Below are 21,681 nucleotides of genomic sequence, written 5' to 3'. Positions count from 1 at the left end.
ACACCTTCATTAACATGACAGCAGCACAGTCAACCTTGCAGTCAGATTATAAAAGGGTACTGCAGATTAACATTGCTTCCAGCTGAGTGAACACAGTTCATTAAACATGAAAATCCACTCTCAGTATATGCTTATATCGAATTAATATTGCTGAATACTCTAGTCAAGGTATTTAACAATCATACTGTTATCCTGGTATATTGACTATGGGATTCTAATGTAACCTCAGACTGTAAACAGTATTCAATAATAAAAGTCTTAAAATTATCAATGACATTGAACGCGTAACAGGATAGACTGCTGGAGTCGAGTTACAGATCATCCATGATCTAATTGAATGGTGGAGCACGGGTGATTGGCCTACTCCTGTTCCTGTGAAATGCAGGAACCTCGCAAGCATGCTTCCCAAGGATCAGCATCAAGCGTTAGATGCATAAGTCTTGCTCTGCGGAGACCCATTCAACCTCAAATTACAACTGTCATTTTATTTACGCTATCTGTCGACAGAGCAGTCAAGAATATTGTTTCACAGCAGCAGATGCGGATTTGAGTCCCATCTCTGCGTGACCCACTAAATCCATCCTCATGTGTCAAGTTGTATCAGTGCATTCCAGCAGGGGCACTCAACAAGAGCAGAGAGCCTCAGCATGAGATAAAACCAGACACATTGTCGGTCCTACCTGAAACAAATACAATAACAACTTGCATTTTATATAGTGCCTTTAACATAGTAAAACATACTAAGGCACTTCACAGTAGCGTTAACAAAATTTGACACCAAGCCATAGAAGGAGATATTAGGACAGATGACCAAAAGTTTGGTCAAAGAGGTAGGTTTTAAGGTGCACCTTAAAAGGAGGAGAGCAGATAGAAATTTAGGGAGGGAATTCCAGAGCTTGGGGCCTAGACAGATAAAGGCATGGCCGCCAATGGTGGGGCGATGAAAAATTGGGGATGCACCAGAGGCCAGAATTGGAGGAGTGCAGATATCTCGAAGGGTTGTGGGGCTGGAGAAGGTTAGAGAGATTGAGAGGTCGTGGAGGGATTTGAAAACAAGGATGAGAATTTTACATCCATACATGAAGCAAGGGAGTATTTATAATCTTAGTGTGCCTAAGACTGATTTGCATGTTAAAAGAAACTCAGCAAGGCTGGTAACCATATTTTTTTGGAGTAGGCGTAGTGAACGGTAGGGAAAAAAAGGTCACTGTGGTGAAGACCGTCGAACGATATAGATACACTTGTTTACTCTGCCTGTAAGAAAGACCTGCACACTCTGCACAGTGCAGCTGACCTAATGCATAACAAATGTGCTAGCAGCACATGAGGGAATCAGTGTAGGAGGCAAGCTTTGTGCTGGATAAATTAGCACAACAGTGACGAGCAAAGCCATGAAAATCTGGGAAATCGATGCCATCGTCAGCATTAAGTAGTACATTTTTGCAACATGATTCAAGATAAATTAGTTAAAGACACAGCACAGATCTGAAAAAGATTTACATTCATATCAGATATTCACATACAGATTTCAGGATATGAAAAATAATCGATGTTCAAATTCATATTTTTCACATTTTAAAGATAAATATTTTACATGTGCAAACAGGCAGAAGATTTGAAAGAGCATTTGGAATAAAGGCGGTGCGGAATTTCATTAGTACTAAATAGCACACTATTGCATAAAAATACACCGCAGTCATTTTACAGTGACACCGCAGTGATGCTGAACATAATGGTACATCTGGACTGGAAAAGCAGCAAACTCTCAGAATACCCAGAATTCACATTCCAGTCTGATAGTCCTGCCTCCTCCCATTTCATTAGCATCACTGTAATGGGCGCTTGCACCAATCCAGGTACAGATCCAGCTCCACCTCCTCCAGGAAAGTCCCGGCAATCTAGGGACAACATAAAAGGGGTGGAGTCACAGCGAAGCAAGTTTCCGCACCTTTCTTAGATTTCAAACATGTTTGGTAGAAGTTTCACCTGTCCCTCAGATGGCAGCAGAGAATCAAACACTACCCAGCGCAAGGGAGTTGTAAAAACTGGCAAAGTAACCATCTCAATGATTCAGAGGAAAAGTCTTATTTCTGAGCCAGAGGAAGATACTAGCTTCAATCGCCCAAGTTAGCTGATCTTAGCTGGGGCAGTGGTTCACAGAACACACAACACAAGATAAACATGGATGAGAAAGGTAATTTAACCCATCTTAGCTCATCCATCCAGAAAGACCCTGCAGTCTACCCATTGCAACATTGTTGCAAATTATTCTGGGGTTTTCTCCTCCACAACCCAGAAATTCATTCCACTCATTGATCACCTTGTGTGAAAAAGCAATTCATGATCAGTCATAAGTTTGCCTTTTACTAGTATGAACCTTTGTCCCTTAATGCTGTTATCTGGATTTACTCTACAATAATTTGCTGGATTTACCTGTTCCAAATCTCTAGAGTCACCTCTCAGTTATCTCCTCTTAAAACCAAAAAGACCCAAGCTTCTCCAGTCTTAGCTCATAACTCAATCGCTTTGATGTTCAGGATCAGCCTTGGGCTCTTCTCTGAATTGTCTCCTTGCAGCTCACTGGCCAACTTGACGTGCAATTTTACCAGACTACTGTGCAGTTTGATCATCAGTTCCTCCGACTGTTCAACTGTTTTAGCTACATATCGTTCCATTTGTGTTGTGAATTATTGCTTTGTAGTGATTGGACATTTTGAGCATCAAGTGTGCCAAGAAACCACCCCATCCCCCCCAGGTCACTCAACTTCATCCTTAACTATTTCAAAACTTTCCATAGGTACTTACCCCATACATTTTGTTGTCCTATGTGCAGCACTTTACGCTCACCCATATAAAATTCATCAGCCATTCTTCTGCCCACTTTCCTATTTTATCCAACTCATTTTGTGGTTCCTCAAATTCTTCCCCAAAATCAGTTGGCCCATCAAATTTGATGATATCTGCAAATCTAATCCCATTTGCATTGAGTTTCTAAATCCAAGTCACTGATATTAATTACAAAGTAGTGGTTTCAACACCTCTGGGGCACCAATTCAGCACCCGCACCCACTGCACACATACATACACACACACACACACACACACAATGTAGAACTGCGTCAAAAAAGTTTTAAAATTCTAGGTGCAAGAATAAAAGTGTTCTGTAATCAAATTGATTCTGTGTACGTATAAATGTTGAAAATGTAGACTATACGAAGAGACAGTTTTGAAAGATTCAAAATGGAAGCTCACAGACCTCCAGCAAGGTGTTTGTGTATTGTCTTAATTGGAAAGCCATTAACTTAATCAAGGGATGGCTGGGCCAGTCCAGCAGACACACGAGTGAGGAAAGCCAATAAGGATCTGCCCTGGAACCAAGGTCCAATCCTGAGGCTTTCGGAGGAACAATGGATTTAAGGGATATAAAAACCCAAGCACAGACTGCTCTATTTCTCCTCTCCTGGGCACACGGCAAAACGCCCACTCAAAGACCAGCCAAAACAGCAGGCCATGTGTTCAACCAACCAGCCAGAGGAAATGACATATACCTTTTTATAAATCATTATTGTAACATTATATCTGTTGTAACTAAGTAAGATCTGTAGGATAGCCGACGACTGCTGATAAATGTGCACGCATGTGTGTTTTAATAAACTGTTCCAAATTGTTTTAAAAGAATCAGTCTCGCTGTCAATTTAATGCCAAGAGATTTAGAAATCTTACAATTGGTAGAGAATGCGGGCATCTGGTGAGACATCTTTTTGATGATTCTTTTGAACAATTGGAAATTTCGGGAGTTGCGATTCTAACCTATGTTGCGAAGTATAATTATAAGCAAATAAATGGATTGGGAGAAGGTGCGTCTTAAGGAACAGTCGTCTCGATAGTTGTAACTGTTTAAGTGGGGACTCACCAGTAGTTATATTCAAAAGACACAGGTTGAAGGGATTGGTCGTGAACAGAAAGCCAACAATAAAAAGAAATGTTGAGCTAGTTTATCAGGAGAAGTTGTCCAAAAAGTTCCAGATACAAGACATAGAAGAGTTAAAGGCACAGGCACGGTACCTCCACAAGGGTCAACCTGTGTCCTTCAAGGCACTTATCCAGAAGAGAGTAGATAAAGGAGAGCTAAGGCCAAAACGAGCAAACAGTCTCGTGGCATTCAGGGCTTTTTATTGTGCCCGGAGTGATGAGGAATTAATGAGGCAGAAGGTCAAAGTGATACAAGATTTGAAAGAATTGCAAGTAAAAGAGATTCAACTAAAAGAATGAGATTGAAGGTATAAAACAACAAAAGGAAGGCGGCCTCCAACTTGTGAAGCAGTTAAAAGAGGGAGAAATACAGCATTTATGACAAGAAATTGGTCAATTAAACCACAGTATTATGCAATTAGAAAGAGAGGCCGAACAGGTAGCTTCATTGCTACAACAACAAAGCCTCTCAAATTTAAATGCCACAGCAGCCGTTGTTGAAGCAAATGAAAACAAATTAAGAGTTAAAAAAATATAAATTGGAAAACTTGAGGCTCCAGCAAGAGATAGAAGATGCTAGGGGAGCATTAAGAGAAGTAATTAAGGAGCCACATAGGGAGGCAGATCACTCCCAGTGCCAACTAGAAATAGCGAGGCTAAAAAGTAAGTTAGGGGAGCAGCAGGCCCTGGTATCCGCAGTAACATGGGGAGCCATAACAGAGACAGCAGAAGGGGACAAGGGGGAGACCGATTGGGAAGAGGAAGGAAGTCAGTATAATCCCCAGGAGGGTGCTATAGGATGGGATACCTTGGAGACACAAGAGCCAATCGTAGCCGTAGTAACCACTTCTTCATGACGTAATGTGCACAGCCACATCACCAGTAACCATACCGACTCACGGCCCATATCTGGTGCTGATGCCAAGGCGTGTAGCCATGAGTTGGGGCCCATTAATGATGGGGATGACCCACTGGAAGTTAAAATGAAGTGGGAAAATTTCAGGAAGGGGTCATCCCGAGTTGGAAGAGAGAGACTTAACACAAGTCTTCTTCTTGGCCTGTTCCACTTCCCTAAAAGATAATCTGCCATATGCAGTCCTCCAGCCTGGCGCAGCGGCCGATGCACTCATGACCGACATCCTAAACCATTTAGAGATCCAAAACTTGAACTTAGTGGCTCTGCTTAATCAGACAAAGCAGCGCCCAGAAGATACCCCTTAAGCCTTCAGTAATCGCCTGTACCATATCTATCAACGTACGCAGAACCAGGCACCCGCAAATGCTACAGTAGGAAAGAATCAGGAACAATTTAAATCGATGTTCCTGACCCAACTCCCCCTGGGCATAGCCATGAGGCCCACCAATCAGTGGACAGATATAGAGACTAGCGCTCAAATAGCTCGGGAGATGGTAAAAGACCAGTTAAAGGTGAAGTCACCACCCACTGCAAATAAACCAGTGTCAATGGTGGAGGCATCTCGAAACTATCCCTTTAAGGGACAGTGCTTTAATTGTAAGAAGGTAGGCCACCTAGCAAAAGACTGCAGCAGACCCAGACCAACACCGAACCATGTTGCAACGCATAGATACCTCGCCAAGGGACGAATCCAAGCCCTCTGGGACAGATCAGTGATTGGATCAATTGATAACCCTCATACAAACCCAAATTGCCTCAGGGAGGATGTAAAATCATTTACCGGTGCACGCAATCGCCGATGCACATTCATTAGAGAGACCCATTCCAGGATCGACCCTATGTCAGGGTTGAGCCCCCAAAGATTGGTCGGAAGTAGAGTTCCGATGTGATGGTAGTGGGAGACCAGTAGTCCTTGTTGTCTTAAAAAGGGGCAGGCAGCAGATTATGCTTATCGATACTGGCTCAGCCGTTACCATCATCCACACCACATACCCTGAACACCATAGCGGCGGCGGGCAAGGGTTGTATAACCCTTAAAGGGTTTAACGGTGATACAACCACCGCGTATACAGGGAAGGCCACTGAACTTCAGTTGGGAGGCCACATCTGTAAGGTCGCAGCACCAATGCTGATGACCATCCCCGAAGGAAGGGGAATTTTAGGGACTGATGTGTTGGATCAGTATGGCGCGGTGATAGATTATAATCAGGACTGTGTTTGGATGGGATTGAGAGATAAGGCAAGAGTGATAGAAATTTCAGATGCTCACTCAGCTTTTGCTATTAAAAAGCCATCTGGGTATGACGGTCCAGGGAACGAAAATGAAGCTGTGGCAAAACGAATTCAAGAACACCTAGCGGTGTTTGCCACATGACTGTGGAAAAATGGCAGGCGATGAATCTATTGAGGGACTCCCTCACTCATTCACTAAACAGTACCGAATCCCAAGGGAGAGTCACCCTTACATCCGAAGCACTATAAAATCCCTGGTCGAGCAGGGTATTCTTAGGACAGGTACTTTCACGACCAATTCACCCGCATGGCCAGTTAAAAAGCCTGATAGCAGCTGCGACTGACTATTGATTACAGAAATTGATTAAATTCTGTTAACACCAGCCTGTTCATCGGTAGTAAGAGAAACTCCCACCATATTATCTCAAATTCCTGCTGGTTCCAAGTACTTCTCGACCCTCAACATTGCCAATGGATTCTGGAGTATCCCTGTTAAGAGGGAAGACCAGTACAAATTTGCGTTCACATTTGAGGACCAGAGCTACACCTGGACATGTCTGCCTCAGGGGTTCCACAATGCCCTCATGATATTCCACAAAAGAATGGCTGCAATTTTAAAAGACTTTCCCCGCCCTACCTGCTTGCTGCAGTACGTAGACGACCTACTGCTGGCAACCAACAGCATGGAGGAGCATCTGTCCCTTTTGCACGAACTTTTGACATTGTTGGCTCAGGCAGGGCTAAAGGTGAATCTCTGTAAGGCTCAATTAGTAAAAGAACGGGTCACTTTTCTAGGAGTGTCCATTTCTCCAGAGGGATCACCATCTCACAAGGTAGTAATACAGCGACTGCCATTACCCACTTCCAAAACAGCCCTACGATCATTCTTGGGTTTGGTGGGGTACCAAAGGAACTTTATCCCAGGCTTTGCAGAATGTGCAAAGCCCCTGTATGACTTAATAAAACTGCAGGGTCATGACATACACCCGGCATGGACTGATGCCCACACCCAGTCCGTGGATAAATTAAAAACTGCAGTGAAACGAGACGCATGTCTGATCCCACGCAGCCCTTCCATTTGGAGGTCAGGGCCACAGAACAAAGCCTCACTGCAGTTCTGTGCCAAATGTGAGCTGATCTACTACAGCCCCTTGCATATGCGTCACGAATCCTGCAGGGGGCAGAAAAGACGTATATCACATGCGAGCGCCACCTACTGGCTGCCTTCTGGTCAGTACATCACTTTACCTTTATTACTGGGTTACAGGCTACAATCCTGCACAGCGGACACACATTTTGAAACTACTGATGAAACCTGGAGATTCGCTAGTTTCCTCGCAGGACCTCAGCAAATGGACATTGGAATTTATGGAAGGAAACATTGATACCATTTCCAAACCCACCACATTGCTGCCACAATGTCTCATCTATGAGGGGGACCCGCATGAATGTCCGTTACCCCTGATTAACTTTGAAACCTATCCTGTGCAGAAAGAGCCCATACAGGGTGCCCCAGATGTCTACATCGATGGGTCCTCATATCACAATGAAGGATCCCCTCACACTGGGTATGCTGTGGTATTGCCAGAAAGAACCATCCAGCGAAGAATCAACAGTCTTCACAATATGCAGAAATTGCCGTACTTCTAACTGCTGTAAAGGAAACCTCAGATAGACCCGTGAATATCTGGTCCGATAGTGCCTATGCTATAAACACCATGCTCTCCTTGCCCCAATACCACGAAAATGACTTTTGTACGATAGACGGTAAGGCTCTGGTTACGCCTCCTCTGGTCATACCTTAAACAGCGATCCCAGCCCTGCTTCATAGGAAAGGTAGCAGCCCATAGAAAAGGGGGTCCCCATAGTGAGGGAAATTCCAGAGCAGACAAGGATGCTGTGATTGATGGGGAGATAGAGGATATAGTTGTTGAACCTGCAATGCTTTAGCAAGGTCTCCCCAACAGATCACCTAGATTTGAAATCCCTGCAGCAGCAATACTGGTCATATGCTGTTGTAAGCGCCTGGCACGGGGAAGGCAGACCCCTTCCTCAACCGACAGTCTGGGATCCCAATACCATACTAGCCACTGCCCCTGACTCAGATGAGCAGTTGCTGATGTTCAAAAGAAAGCCAAACGCCTGCCCGGTAGTGTGTGTTCCACCACAGGTGGGTTAGGAACTGCTTTGCCTCTTTTACTCCCATGCCACAGCAGGGCACTATTCGGCCCTGGTAACCTTCTATAAGGTAACATCCACAGCTTGGTGGCCTTCCATGAGAGAAACAATCAACCAATACGTGGCACAATGCCTACCGCGCCTGCAACACAATCCTCCCGCATGCACTAACCGAGCCTTGCTTCAAAGCGCACCCCCACTTCAAGGGCCATGGACTCACCTCCAGAATTCATTGGGCCACTTCCACAGACGCAAGGCAATATTCAGCATGCCCTAGTGTGGTGGATCAATTCGCTAAATGGATCGAAGCATTCCCCTGCCGCTCCAACATCGCAATCACAGCAACCAAAACACTATTGAATCATGTGTTTTGTAGGTGGGGAGCGATCAAGGTTCACACTTTATCTGTAAAATTTTTACCCACCTGCAGGAAATGTTGGGGATAAAACACAAATACATATTGCTCACCACCCCCAGTCGTCCAGAGGGGTCAAAAGGGGGAACAGGACCCTCAAGTTAATGTTAAAAAAATTGTGCACGGACCACCCCACTCAATGGGCTAACATGCTGCCAATGTGCTTAATGGCAATGAGGTCCACACCTCATAGAACAACAGGGGTCTCCCCATATCAGGCCATGACGGGGAGGCTCATGAGAACACCAGGCCAACTAACATTAACAGGGATGAGTCTCCTGACAATGAAAACAAGTGGCTGGAATAAGTGGTAGATTAGATCAATCGATTTGTGGCCACCAAATTGGGGAAGTCAAAAAGACAAATTAAAAGGTACTTTGGCAAGAAAGTACGTCCCTTTGAATACGAGGTGAGAGACTCAGTAATGATTCCAAATTATGGGAAAAAGAATCTGCCTTTGAGCCCAGGTGGTGGGGACCACATAAGATTATAGACCGATTGAACTCCGCGGTTTATTTGATTCAGTTACCGGGGAAAAAGGGTGTTAAGTACTAAAAGTGGTTTCACATTAATCAGTTAATAACTGCCAAAGAGTAAATACTGCACTGATCTTTTCCCACAGACCATGTTACGGATCCTCATGATTGGTCACGACCGAAGCCGAGGGAAGATGGAAAAGCGGGAGCTGCAGCATGACTCACGAACATCATCAATCATCAATGAGCTTTCAGAAGCGACGGTGCACTGAAGACACAGGAAGGGGAGAGTCTCCGCTGGAGATGTTATTGTACTATAGTAAATCCCCTACGTGGCCTACACCTTATGAGATGGGGATCAAAAAAAAACAGTAAAAGGGAATATTATTTGAATGGGGAGAAATTACAACATGCTGAGGTGCAGAGGGACCTGGGGGTCCTTGTGCATGAATCCCAAAAAGTTAATTTGCAGGTGCAGCAGGTAATCAGGAAGGCGAATGGAATGTTGGCCTTCATTGCGAGAGGGATGGAGTACAAAAGCAGGGAGGTCCTGCTGCAACTGTACAGGGTATTGGTGAGGCCGCACCTGGAGTACTGCGTGCAGTTTTGGTCACCTTACTTAAGGAAGGATATACTGGCTTTGGAGGGGGTACAGAGACGATTCACTAGGCTGATTCTGGAGATGAGGGGGTTACCTTATGATGATAGATTGAGTAGACTGGGTCTTTACTCGTTGGAGTTCAGAAGGTTGAGGGGTGATCTTACAGAAACATTTAAAATAATGAAAGGGATAGACAAGATAGAGGCAGAGAGGTTGTTTCCACTGGTCGGGGAGACTAGAACTAGGGGGCACAGCCTCAAAATACGGGGGAGCCAATTTAAAAGAGTTGAATTTCTTCTCCCAGAGGGTTGTGAATCTGTGGAATTCTCTGCCCAAGGAAGCAGTTGAGGATAGCTCATTGAATGTATTCAAATCACATATAGATAGATTTTTAACCAATAAGGGAATTAAGGGTTATGGGGAGCGGGCGGGTAAGTGGAGCTGAGTCCACGGCCAGATCAGCCATGATCTTATTGAATGGCGGAGCAGGCTCGAGGGGCTAGATGGCCTACTCCTGTTCCTAATTCTTATGTTCTTATAAGTCAGGCCATCCACTTTTCTCTCTCTCCAAGTTTAAAACCCATAAACAGCAGAGCTATCAGAACCCTCTCAATGTTTGATATGTGAGCCCTGAGGAGATAAACCATATGAGGAGTCAATAAGGATATTTCCCCCTCAAGGTGGGGAGCTTGTAAGAATAAGTGTTCAGTAATAAAATTGATTCTGTGTATGTATAAATGTTGAAACTGAGGTCAGGGCCATAAAAGGAGTAGAGGTGCGGTGGCTTAGGAGCAGCGTGGACCCACTTCAGGGAGCGTGAGCTGGTGCAGGAGGTCGACGGCAGCGAAGAGTGACGTCATCAAGGTCCAGGTCGGCGATTGGAGCGTAGGCAGATACAGCAGGAGCGGCGAGAGACTGTGGAGGGATGTGATCGGGCCCCAGGAGAGGCCTGAGTTCGGGGCCAGGGACCCAGGGGCAGCATGGGCCAGCCCTCACTGCGATGTGTGTGCGCACTAGGTCCATGCAGCAGAGCAGGTCTCCAGTCGTCCTGGATAACCCTTGCCACTGGACCAAGACCTATCTCTGTCCAGTCCGCGTGGTGGCTGGTGTGCAACAGTCACCTCACGTTAAACAAATCCGCGCACAGGCATCTTCCACCCTTCAGGATGTAGTTCGGGACCTGGAACATGAGGTCCTTCACTGAAACACCTGTGAACTCATCCCTTTTTGGCATGGAAGCAAGTCATCCTCGCTTTGAGGGACTGCCGATGATGATGATGATGATAACAATGATGAAATGTTTAAAGTGTAAACTATACAAAAATAAATTTTTGAATGATTCAAAATGGAAGCTCACAGACCTCCAGCAAGATGTTTGTGTATTGTCTTAATTGGAAAGCCATTAATTTAATCAAGGGATGGCTGGGCCAGTCCAGTAGACAAATGAGTGAGGAAAGCCAATAAGGAACTGCCCTGGAACCAAGGTCCAATCCTGAGGCTTTCGGAGGAACAATGGATTTAAGAGATATAAAAACCCAAGCATAGACTGCTCTATTTCTCCTCTCCTGGGCACACGGCAAAACGCCCGCTCAAAGACCAGCCGAAACAGCAGGCCAAGTGTTCAACCAGCCAGCCAGAGGAAAGTGACATATACCTTTTTATAAATCATAGTTGTAACACTGTATCTGTTGTAACTAAGTAAGATCCGTAGGATAGCCAATGACTACTGATAAATGTGCATGTATGTGTGTTTTAATAAACTGTTCCGAATTGTTTTAAAAGAATCAGTCGCACTGTCAATTTAATGCCAGAGATTTAGAAATCTTACTATGATATTCCACGGTCATTTCATCAAGAAATCAAGGAGGTTGGTGAGACTGAATCTTCCCCTTCTGAAACCATGCTGACTGCTTACCAGGTTATTGTATAAATCCTTAAGTTTATTCCCGATAATCGATTCCATTATTTTACCTGATGCTGAAGTAGGTGCAATGAATCTGTACCTGCCAGTGTCTGCTTTATCAGTTCAGCAAAAATGATCACAGTAACCTATTTCCAATTTACTGCTACCTCCTCAGTGTTCATTGACTCTTCCAAACGATCATTGATGCTTCACAAATCTCAGTACTCTGGGATAAACTGGTTATGAGCCATTTTAGCCTGCCCAGGACTTCCATCTCATTTATATCAAAGTTGTTAATTCTGCTTGGTTTATTCCTACTTGGGAAGGGAATGTTGCACAAGTCTTTCTTAATGAATAGTTAGAGGAAGCAATTGTTCAGGTTAGCTTACACTCATCTTCGGTTTCAGCCCCGTTTGTACATTGTAGGGTTCTTCACTTGCTGCCCTCTTGCTGTTATTAATGCTACTACAATTGGCCTCATCACCCCTGGGTTAAGGAGATGTCAATACAGTGACCCCTGCTGGAAGTGTGCTTGTTTGGACACCGGATGAGATCATGAAATGAGCTCAACTGCAAAACCTCCAAGGTTGAATAGTCTTTTGACTCATTGTCCAGACTCACACCTGAGGGTGAGGTATACCATTGCACATGGAACCATATCCTAGCAATGGCTCCATAATAGGTGGGTAGAGGGATAAAAATTGCCAACCACTGCCAAAATCAACAGAGATTTTGGCCTCTAGGTACATACAGCATATTGTTGATCCCTCTCAAAGCGTGAAAGCAATTCAAACCAACTTCCTAATGGTGTCGCCTGGCCAATGCAAGTAAAATGTATCAAATAATACTACCTCACTGGTGCCAGTCAGTGTACGGACCCCAATGGCAGCTCTCTCCTTTTCCTTCCAAAAGTAGATTGGCGCTGTGTCATATATCTCGAGTTTACACCATGAGCTCTAGTTTCTGAAGTAACCAGAACGTTCCGGCAGCAATTATGTTACATGTCCTCACTGATTGGCTCAGGGATGGGTGAAATGAATCAGACTCACAACAGCAAGTGAATGTCCATGAAACATTCACACTGAACTCTGAAGACTGTCATGGGTCATGATGGAGTTCCTGCAGCTGAGTCACAGGTTCTGCTGTTACATTTTACATATACACTTAGCTTATAAACCAAATGCAAGAGGTGAAGGAACAACACCCCAACTTTCAGTTCCACGGGTAAAGCAGTCTGCGGTGTGTATTGTAAAGATTTCCTGTCACACCGCTCACTTTCTCCTAAATAAATACCAATAATTCAACTACAAAAACATTCAGTGAAATTATGATTCAAGGAGGGTGGGGGGAGGGAGCAATAAAACTTATTTCTGAGAATTCAGATACTCAAAATGAATGCAGCACTCATTGACAGCTATTAATGTTATTAAGATCATCATTTGTGAAATATGTTTTGCATTCTATTTCTACAAAAGATGTTTTTTTAAACTAAAATTGTAACTAGTACAGGGAGAGATGACTAACTCCAAATCGCCATGTGAGCTGCCTTTCACCTCTCTTCACAATTGGTAACTATGCTAAAAAAAAAAGCCTCTCAGGAGAATAACAAATTCTGACTGTAGCTGTAGCAGCCCAAAGTACAGACTATGCTCTCCGGTGAGGGGTTTAAGCTCGGTGGCTTTAGTTCTATTACACTGGAGAGAGACAGCCCCTATATTGGATTTAAGCACCAGTTCTAAACAATTAGTAATTTGTATTGTAAAAGACATTTTGCCTCTACATCTTACCAAGCTCAGACCGTGGCCCCATGACTGCATGGAGTGGCACGTTCGAGTGTGGGCAGAGAGCAGCTGTATCAATTTAATTCCTCAATTAAAGCAGAGGATTTTAAATAGTGTTATTAGATTGTCCTGTGAATTTATAGTGACACTCTTTTAGGCAGTAATAACCCTGGCAGTCACAGCATTTCACAGTGAGTTACTGGACACACATCCATTATAAATCATCCTAAAGGTGTGATTGATCGTTTCTTATGTGAAGTGGCAACAATCTGCACTGTTCTTCAATTCATTCAAGACATGATTAAGGCTCTTGAAGGCAGAATGTAGCCACACAATTTTCCCCTCCTCAATAACCATTCCAGGAGTCCTTTCACTTAAGGTGAAGATTGCCGTAACTCACTGCCACCCGCTCGGCACCTTAAGGTTTACTAAAAGAATGACCATAACTCAGTTATCACCCATGACGCTTCCTCTACGTGCTTTTATGGCAGACTTATGGTGTTAAGGCCAGTGCTGTGTTAAAAGCAACAACCTCAGCAACTTTTGCAATAGGACCTTTACCATGCAATTGTGAAAGAGGAAATAAACATTTTGGCTTTACAAGAACAGAAGTTCCTCACATCAATGACCAGATGAGCCTCATTGCGACACTGGCACTGGACCAGCTTGTCCCCTTGGTTCTCTATTCCAGAAAGACTCATGAAATGTAGTCAAAGCAGGGTTGACGCTTACCCGGAGACAAGTAGAATAGCAAAGTTCTTCACGTTTCAATCTTTTGCCCAGAATCACACTTATAATTTAATCAATGGAGTGTAGTTTTTTTTGTGCAGGTTAGTAATTCAGAATGTTACATTTTATATATAAAAAAGCGTTTACTGTTTCTGGCAAGGATTTACAGCTCAATGATTTCACGAATCAAGTGGCATTTACTGAATAGTTTAGTCGGTATGTTTTGGGTCAAGCTTCATCGATTCTGGAGTCTTGCATCAGGAATGCAAACTGGCTGGAAAAAGGAGTGCAACAAAAAAAAGGTGCTTTTTAGTGAAGAGAGAAATCACCGAACTGCCCATTACCACATGCAACACACGAAGCACTGCGCAGAGCGAGAGGCAACACAGATCAGAGAGGGAAGCGTTATTTGAAAGTGTGAGGGCTTGATTTCCGACCATGCAGTGAGAGAGTACACAAAGTGACGGTCCGATTGGATTCTTACCAGGGCTTCATAATCTTCTGTAGTTTCTGATACCGTCTGCAAAAATTTAAAAACTTTATTACACAGGTCTCCAAAAAAAAACAACTTAATTAGACTGGCTCTAGACCTGTTCGTAACTTCAATTTTTCTCATGTCTGTTTCAGAAAGGCTCACAAGTTGAAGTTACATTTTAAACACAAGACAAAAAAGGTTTTTGAAGGCAAAATTACTTCCATCCAACTGGGGCCAAGGTAATATCCCCACTCAAACTAATCTCATATGATCTTAGACAGAGGCAGCGGTTGGGGCAACATAACGGGCCTCCAAAATATAGCAACCAAAGGAGCCACAGGTCTGAACGGGGTGTGTGTAAACATTATTTGATAAATCACAGCCACGCTCTACTCCTTCACCCACAGCAAAAAAGGGGGGGGGGGGGGGAAATGGGGAGAGGAAATAAAATATAAACCCAAATGAGCAATTATTGTGCTCATAATCCCATTGTACTCATCCACATTAGAATAAATGGGAGTGTTGTAAACTCGAATCATACAGCACAGAAAGAGGCTATTTGGCCCTTCGTGCTTCCCTGCTCTTTCCCCATAGTCCTGCAATTCTTTCCCCTTCAAGTATTTATCCAATTTCCTTTTGAAAGTTACAATGATTCTGCTTCCACCATACGTTGACAGTGTATTCCAGGTCATCTTAACTCACTGCATTAAAAAAAATTCTTCTCATCTCCTCTCTGGTTTCTTTTGCCAATTATCTTAAATTGGCTGGTTACCGACCCTCTTGCCAGTGGAAACATTTTCTCCAGATTTACTCTATTCAAACCCTTCATAAACTCTACCAGCACAATGTTTTGTTCTGACACCATCCTCAGCACACCTCACCAGGTAAGTTATTGTCAGACAGGTTAATGTAGTAGACCTTTGATTGCATTTTCCCTCTTCCTGTGTGAAGGAGCGAAGTAACCGGGCAGGGGGAAAATTTTCCAGGGAACCTTAAGTGCTGCTGGCGGCGTGTCGGGTAGAATCGCAGCACATGCGTTGGACGGGATGTGGAATTGCAGCCGATGGTTTCCTGATTTCTGAAAGGTTGCTCGCTCCGTGCGAGGAGCTGCTGGTGTGCTGAGGCATTGGAAGGTTGCACCCGCCATGTCAGCTGTTAAATGTACCTTACATAGAATTACAAAGAATTTACGGCACAAAAATAGGCCATTCGGTTCAACTTGTCTATGATGGTGTTTATGCTCCACATGAGCAGCCTACCACCCTACTTTATCTCAACCTATCAGCATAACCTGCTATTCCTTTCTCCCTCATGTGTTTATCTAGCTTCTCCTTAAAGGCATCTATATGATTCACCTCAACTACTTATCTGGCAGCATGTTCCACATTCTTATACCCTTAAATCATATCTACAGTCTTATCCACAACACCGAATCACAGGTAGTTATATATAAACTAAAAATTCAAAACAAACATTAATTACTCAACCTCAATATTTATGTGCTTATATTTACATTATTAATAATAATGTGTCCTGAATGCTGTTTATTCAGATTATTTCTAACATTGCAAAATCAATCCTAAAATACACATTGTAACATACCCCTTCCCCACTGGCCCTGTTGTAAATGTGTCCACTTGTTATGATTTCTACACGACACAGATCAGGAAGGTCCCAAATTCCATCCCTAGTCTATGCTGAGTCTTGGCACTGGGACGCAGCGCCTCATGTCTACAGAGGGGAGAAATCGGCCAGATTTCAGCTCCCAGCTGTTCCTGTTGAAAAGTGCCAGCGTGTGGGCTTCAGGGGAGGGACAGGGACACCCATGGCCCCTATGGTTGACTAGACCGCCAATGCCCGCTGTCTAGGGTTTGCATATGTAGGAGGGACACGCGGGTGAGCAGTCAGCAGTCATGAAACCAGACCCATCATGAACCAGTGTTTTCAAAGGAGGAATGAGGAAAATAACTTAATAAAACACAACGTATCTTTGCACACCAAGATATAGACCTGCTCCACTCAACAAGTAAACACCTCAATTTACTGATGCTGCATCTACAGAATCATTATGACTTTATTAAAATCAATCAATCACTGAATGGCCTTGCATCTGGAAGGACCTGCTTCAAATCCTGGCCCAGATTGGAGGCCGCATTCAGGCTCTATCTCAGAGAGCGAGTTGCTGAACATGTCCTGGTTCTCGGGCACTGCATCAAGCAGATGGGAAGTGCCTCGCTGAAGGGAGAGAGAACATTGGCAAGGGTTCACTTTGGGTGATTCTCCAGGACACTCACCCCACCCACCCTGCCAGCTAACACACAGCAGCATTCCTGGGAATTACCAGAAAACCCACATCACCAATCTGTTCTCTACCTATGTCAAGGTTGTGTCATTCGATAAGCTACTAAGAAGAAAATATGGAACATTTTTTATAGTTACATTTTAAACCAAAGTCGGAAGAAAAAAATAAACATAAAATTATTTAAATTCAACTGGAGAGAGTTAGTATTTCCACTCAAACTAATGTGATATGGTCTCAGTCAGGCGCAGCAATCAAGGCAATACAATATGCCTCAAGACCCTTGAACTAAGAATAAGACAAAACAACCTTATTTTTCGCTCTTGCTTGCTAGCCACTGCTCCCTGCTGGACAGTGCACATATGTGCACGTCAGGTCATGACTGAATCGGGCATAGAAATCCACAGCATGGAAGGAGGCCATGTCGGCCCATCGCGTCCGCGCCAATGGTCAAGCCTAAGATCAAACTTCCATCAACACTCCACAATCTGTCAATCTTCTACTTGAATATTCTGTGCAAATCTCTAGATATTTAAATGTTATTAGGTAACTTGTTTCTGTGGCTCACAGGGAGATTATGGTGTGATTGTTTTTAACAACTGTACTTCTAGACCTGCAGTTCCTGTCCAGTTGTATCGCAGAAATTACAGCGCATAAGGAGGCCATTGGGTCCATCACACTAGTTCTTCAACTGGAGCTGTCTGCTCTTGTCCCATTTCTATGCATTTATGAACTCCCAGGATATTGAACAATGCGCCACATTCTGTCACTCCTGATTGATATGGTTGATCAGGTTACACATAACTTGACATGCCCAAATCAGAAACCCATCAGTATTTCCCTATTCTTGTTGCTCGTCTATTCTCTCCGTTACAGTTTCTGGAAACTAGTGCAATTGTGAATTGTGCACGCTAAGGTACAAATGATTCATTTTTACAAACAGTACATGTGTCAGATTTGGGGAGATCAGGACAGGGACTAAACGACTGAGTCGTTTATTAAAAAATGCTAATTGTTAATTAAATCTAGTAATGAAGATGTAAATCTCCACTAGCCGCCTACCATTTCTCTTAACACGCAGGAAAAGAACAGGAAAGCACAATAGTAAGTGTTAAAGTGGGACAGGAAGTGTTTTTTTAAAAATTCCTGTAGTGTGGATCCCTCGGTCTCCAGGACCTCGACGATTTAACTCACTCGCCACACGGGAATATTCTCCTTCTGCACACTTGAGTTTCCAAAACTGCAAAGCTGCACCACTTAGTGCGTCTCAGCCTGTGCACATTACCCATCAGTTAGACAGTTAGCAAATACTCTTGTAGGTTAAGAAATGGAAATCACCAAAAGGGAACTAATTTATGATGGTGCAGTGTATTTAAAACAGGAGAATGTGGCTTCAGCTGCCAGCATCTAAACCTACAATTAAAATTAGCCTTAACCACCTTCACCTCCACACCCAAATACAAATGGTTTTACTTCTGCTTTATTCAGACAAACGGGAAGGAAATTACTCTGGTGTATCTTGTAAATGTTACTTCTCGCTCTGAGCAATGCATGGTCTTGAGGAAGTCACATTAAGTCATATGACCTCATTTCCACCTGTGACTGGATGAGGTTCTTTCACTTGAGGCCCTGGAGTAGAACAATTGCTTATTCACTGCTCAGTGTTGGGTTAGAAATGAGCGCATTGCTATTCTAGTGAGACCTACAAACAGCTGAACAAAGGTTGTGGGAAATAAATTACAGTGACAGCGGACTACAGTAATGGAGTTCTGCATACTGCACCTTCACAATGGAAAACAGCTACAAGCACTCCACCCAGACTCGACTTGGATAGCTTACAAATAAACCTAAAATAACCCAGTTTTATTTCATTGATCTGGGCAGAAATTCATTACAAAGAGCAGGCTTGCACTTCTATTACACAAGAGGAAATCTGTATTTTTATTTGAAAGAGTTATATCCCTTTTGTTCACAGTTAGCGCTTCCGCACCCCCCCCCCCACAAAAAAAATCACAACGCAGAACTGAGCACATGGGAACTCCCTTGCAGACTCACTGACACCTCTCAAGTCCCCAAGAGTTCTGCTTCATCTGTGAATCCCGCACATTGCAATCCCGCCAACCCTAGATCAGGGAAGCATCAAACAGAGGTAGGATGGGTATGTCTCTCTCTGCTTCAAGTTCTAATATTGGTCCCAATTACCCATTCTTATGACAAGTCCTGAGATTGCTCTCGATATCCACTCCCATTACAAGCCCCGAAATTGCTGCTATCCCCTTCCCACCTCTTTATATGGGTCTGTGTTTGTGCTGGGAGATTAAGAGAAAGTTCGATCAGAGGAAAAGACTAATGGACGGAACATATCTAAAGTTTGCAATAGGGTTGTGGTGGGAGATCACCTGGCGACAGATGCCTGCTCACCCTCTCAACCAGGAGGTAACAAGGAAAGAGAATAAAATGCATTTTTTAAATGGGCGTAAGAAAAAAAAACTCTTTAAAACCCTCAGCAGATTTTCACCACTCCTCCAAAGACAAGTATCTACACATTCAGGAGACTATGGCAACACAACTGAATAAAGAACAAGGACCTCCAACATGCTGTCTCCTTGTGCTGCAGAGGCATGTTTTTATTATTTTGCTTCTGAAACAGCTTCTAAATGCACACCTTGACATTCACCCTCATGCGACACAAAGAAACATAGAAATTTACAGCGCAGAAGGCGGCCATTTCGGTCCATCGTGTCCACGCCAGCCGACAAAGAGCCGCACGGCCCTCGGTCAGCAGCCCTAAAGGTTACATATAAACCTATGAACAATGACGGAAAGGCAAAGAGCACCCAGCCCAACCAGTCCGCCTCACACAACTGCGACATCCCTTATACTGAAACATTCTACACTCTACCCCAACCGGAGCCATGTAATCTCCTGGGAGAGGCAAAAACCAGATTAAAAAACCCAGGCCAATTTAGGGAGAAAAAATCTTGGAAAATTCGTCTCTGACCCATCCAGGCGATCGAGGAAATCATCCTGGCCTTATTCGATTCCCTACAGTACTTACCATTATATCTGCGCCATCCAACAAAAGGTCATCCAGTCTAATCCCAATTACCAGCTCTAGGTCCGTAACCTTGCAGGTGCCCATCCAATCATCTCTTAAAAGTGGTGAGGGTTTCTGCATCCACCACTCTTCCAGGCAGCGAGTTCCAGATCCCCACAACCCTCTGCGTAAAGAAGCCCCCCCTCAAATCCCCTCTAAACCTTCCAACAACCATCGTAAAACTATGTCCCATCATAATAGACCACTCCACCAATGGAAATAGGCCCTTACTGTCCAGGCCCCTCAATATTTTGTACACTTCAATGAAGTCTCCTCTCAACCTCCTATGTTCCAATGAGAACAAACCCAGCCTATCCAACCTGTCCTCATAACTAAGATTCTCCATTCCAGGCAGCATCCTAGTAAATCTCCTCTGCACCCTCTTTAGTGCAATCATGTCCTTCCTATAATACGGCGACCAGAACTGCATGCAGTACTCCAGCTGTGGCCGAACAAAAGTATTATACAATATAAGCATAACCTCCCTGCTCTTATAATCTATACCTCGGCCAATAAAGGCAAGCATTCCGTATGACTTCTTAACCACCTGGTCTGCTACTTTCAGGAATCTGTGGACAAGCACTCCAAGGTCCCTTTGTTCATCTACACTATTAAGTGGCCTACCGTTTAATGTGTATACCTTTTCCTTATTAACCCTCCCAAAGTGCATCACCTCACACTTTCGGAATTAAATTCCATTTGTTACTGCTCTGCCCACCTGACCAGTAGATTGATATCCTCCTGTAGCCCATGACGTTCCTCTTCATTATCAACCACACAGCCAATTTTAGTGTCGCCTGCAAACTTCTTAATCATACTCCCTATATTCAAATCTAAATCGTTGATATATACCACAAAAAGCAAGGGACCCAGTACTGAGTCCTGCGGAACCCCACTGGAAACATCCTTCCAGTCACAAAAACATCCATCAATCATTACTCTTTTGCTTCCTACCCCTAAGCCAATTTTGGATCCAACTTGCCACTTTGCCATGGATCCCATGTGCCTTAACATAGAAAATATAGAAAATAGGTACAGGAGTAGGCCATTCAGCCCTTTGAGCCTGCACCACCATTCAATATAATCATGGCTGATCATTCACCTCAGTACCCCTTTCCCACTTTCTCTCCATACCCCTTGATCCCTTTAGCCGTAAGGGCCATATCTAACTCCCTCTTGAATATATCCAATGAACTGGCATCAACGACTCTCTGCGGCAGGGAATTCCACAGGTTAACAACTCTCTGAGTGAAAAAGTTTCTCCTCATCTCAGTCCTAAATGGCCTACCCCTTATCCTAAGACTGTGTCCCCTGGTTCTGGACTTCCCCAACATCGGGAACATTCTTCCCGCATCTAACCTGTCCCGTCCCGTCAGAATCTCATACGTTTCTATGAGATCCCCTCTCATCCTTCTAAACTCCAGTGTATAAAGGCCCAGTTGATCCATATGTCAGTCCAGCCATCCCTGGAATCAGTCTGGTAAACCTTCGCTGCACTCCCTCAACAGCAAGAATGTCCTTCCTCAGATTAGGAGACCAAAACTGGACACAATATTCCTGGTGAGGCCTCAACAAGGCCCTGTACAATTGCAGTAAGACCTTCCTG

The 21,681-nt window shown here is 44.0% G+C and overlaps 1 protein-coding gene across 7 annotated transcripts in view; it reads right to left on the bottom strand.

The window, feature by feature from the left end:
• Positions 1-21,681, bottom strand: part of elmo1 (engulfment and cell motility 1 (ced-12 homolog, C. elegans)) — a 351,421-nt gene that overhangs the window by 219,535 nt on the left and 110,205 nt on the right. For all 7 annotated transcript variants that reach the window (XM_070880592.1, XM_070880596.1, XM_070880593.1 and 4 more), the window contains one exon: positions 14,689-14,724. In XM_070880592.1, coding sequence (XP_070736693.1) covers positions 14,689-14,724 — 36 coding nt within the window. The remainder of the gene's footprint in view (positions 1-14,688; positions 14,725-21,681) is intronic.

The sequence above is a fragment of the Pristiophorus japonicus genome, chromosome 5 (assembly GCF_044704955.1).
Source record: "Pristiophorus japonicus isolate sPriJap1 chromosome 5, sPriJap1.hap1, whole genome shotgun sequence".
In the NCBI taxonomy this organism is placed as follows: domain Eukaryota; kingdom Metazoa; phylum Chordata; class Chondrichthyes; family Pristiophoridae; genus Pristiophorus; species Pristiophorus japonicus.
The sequence above is the reverse complement of the archived record's forward strand: the minus strand, read 5'-3'. Positions and strand labels throughout refer to the sequence as shown.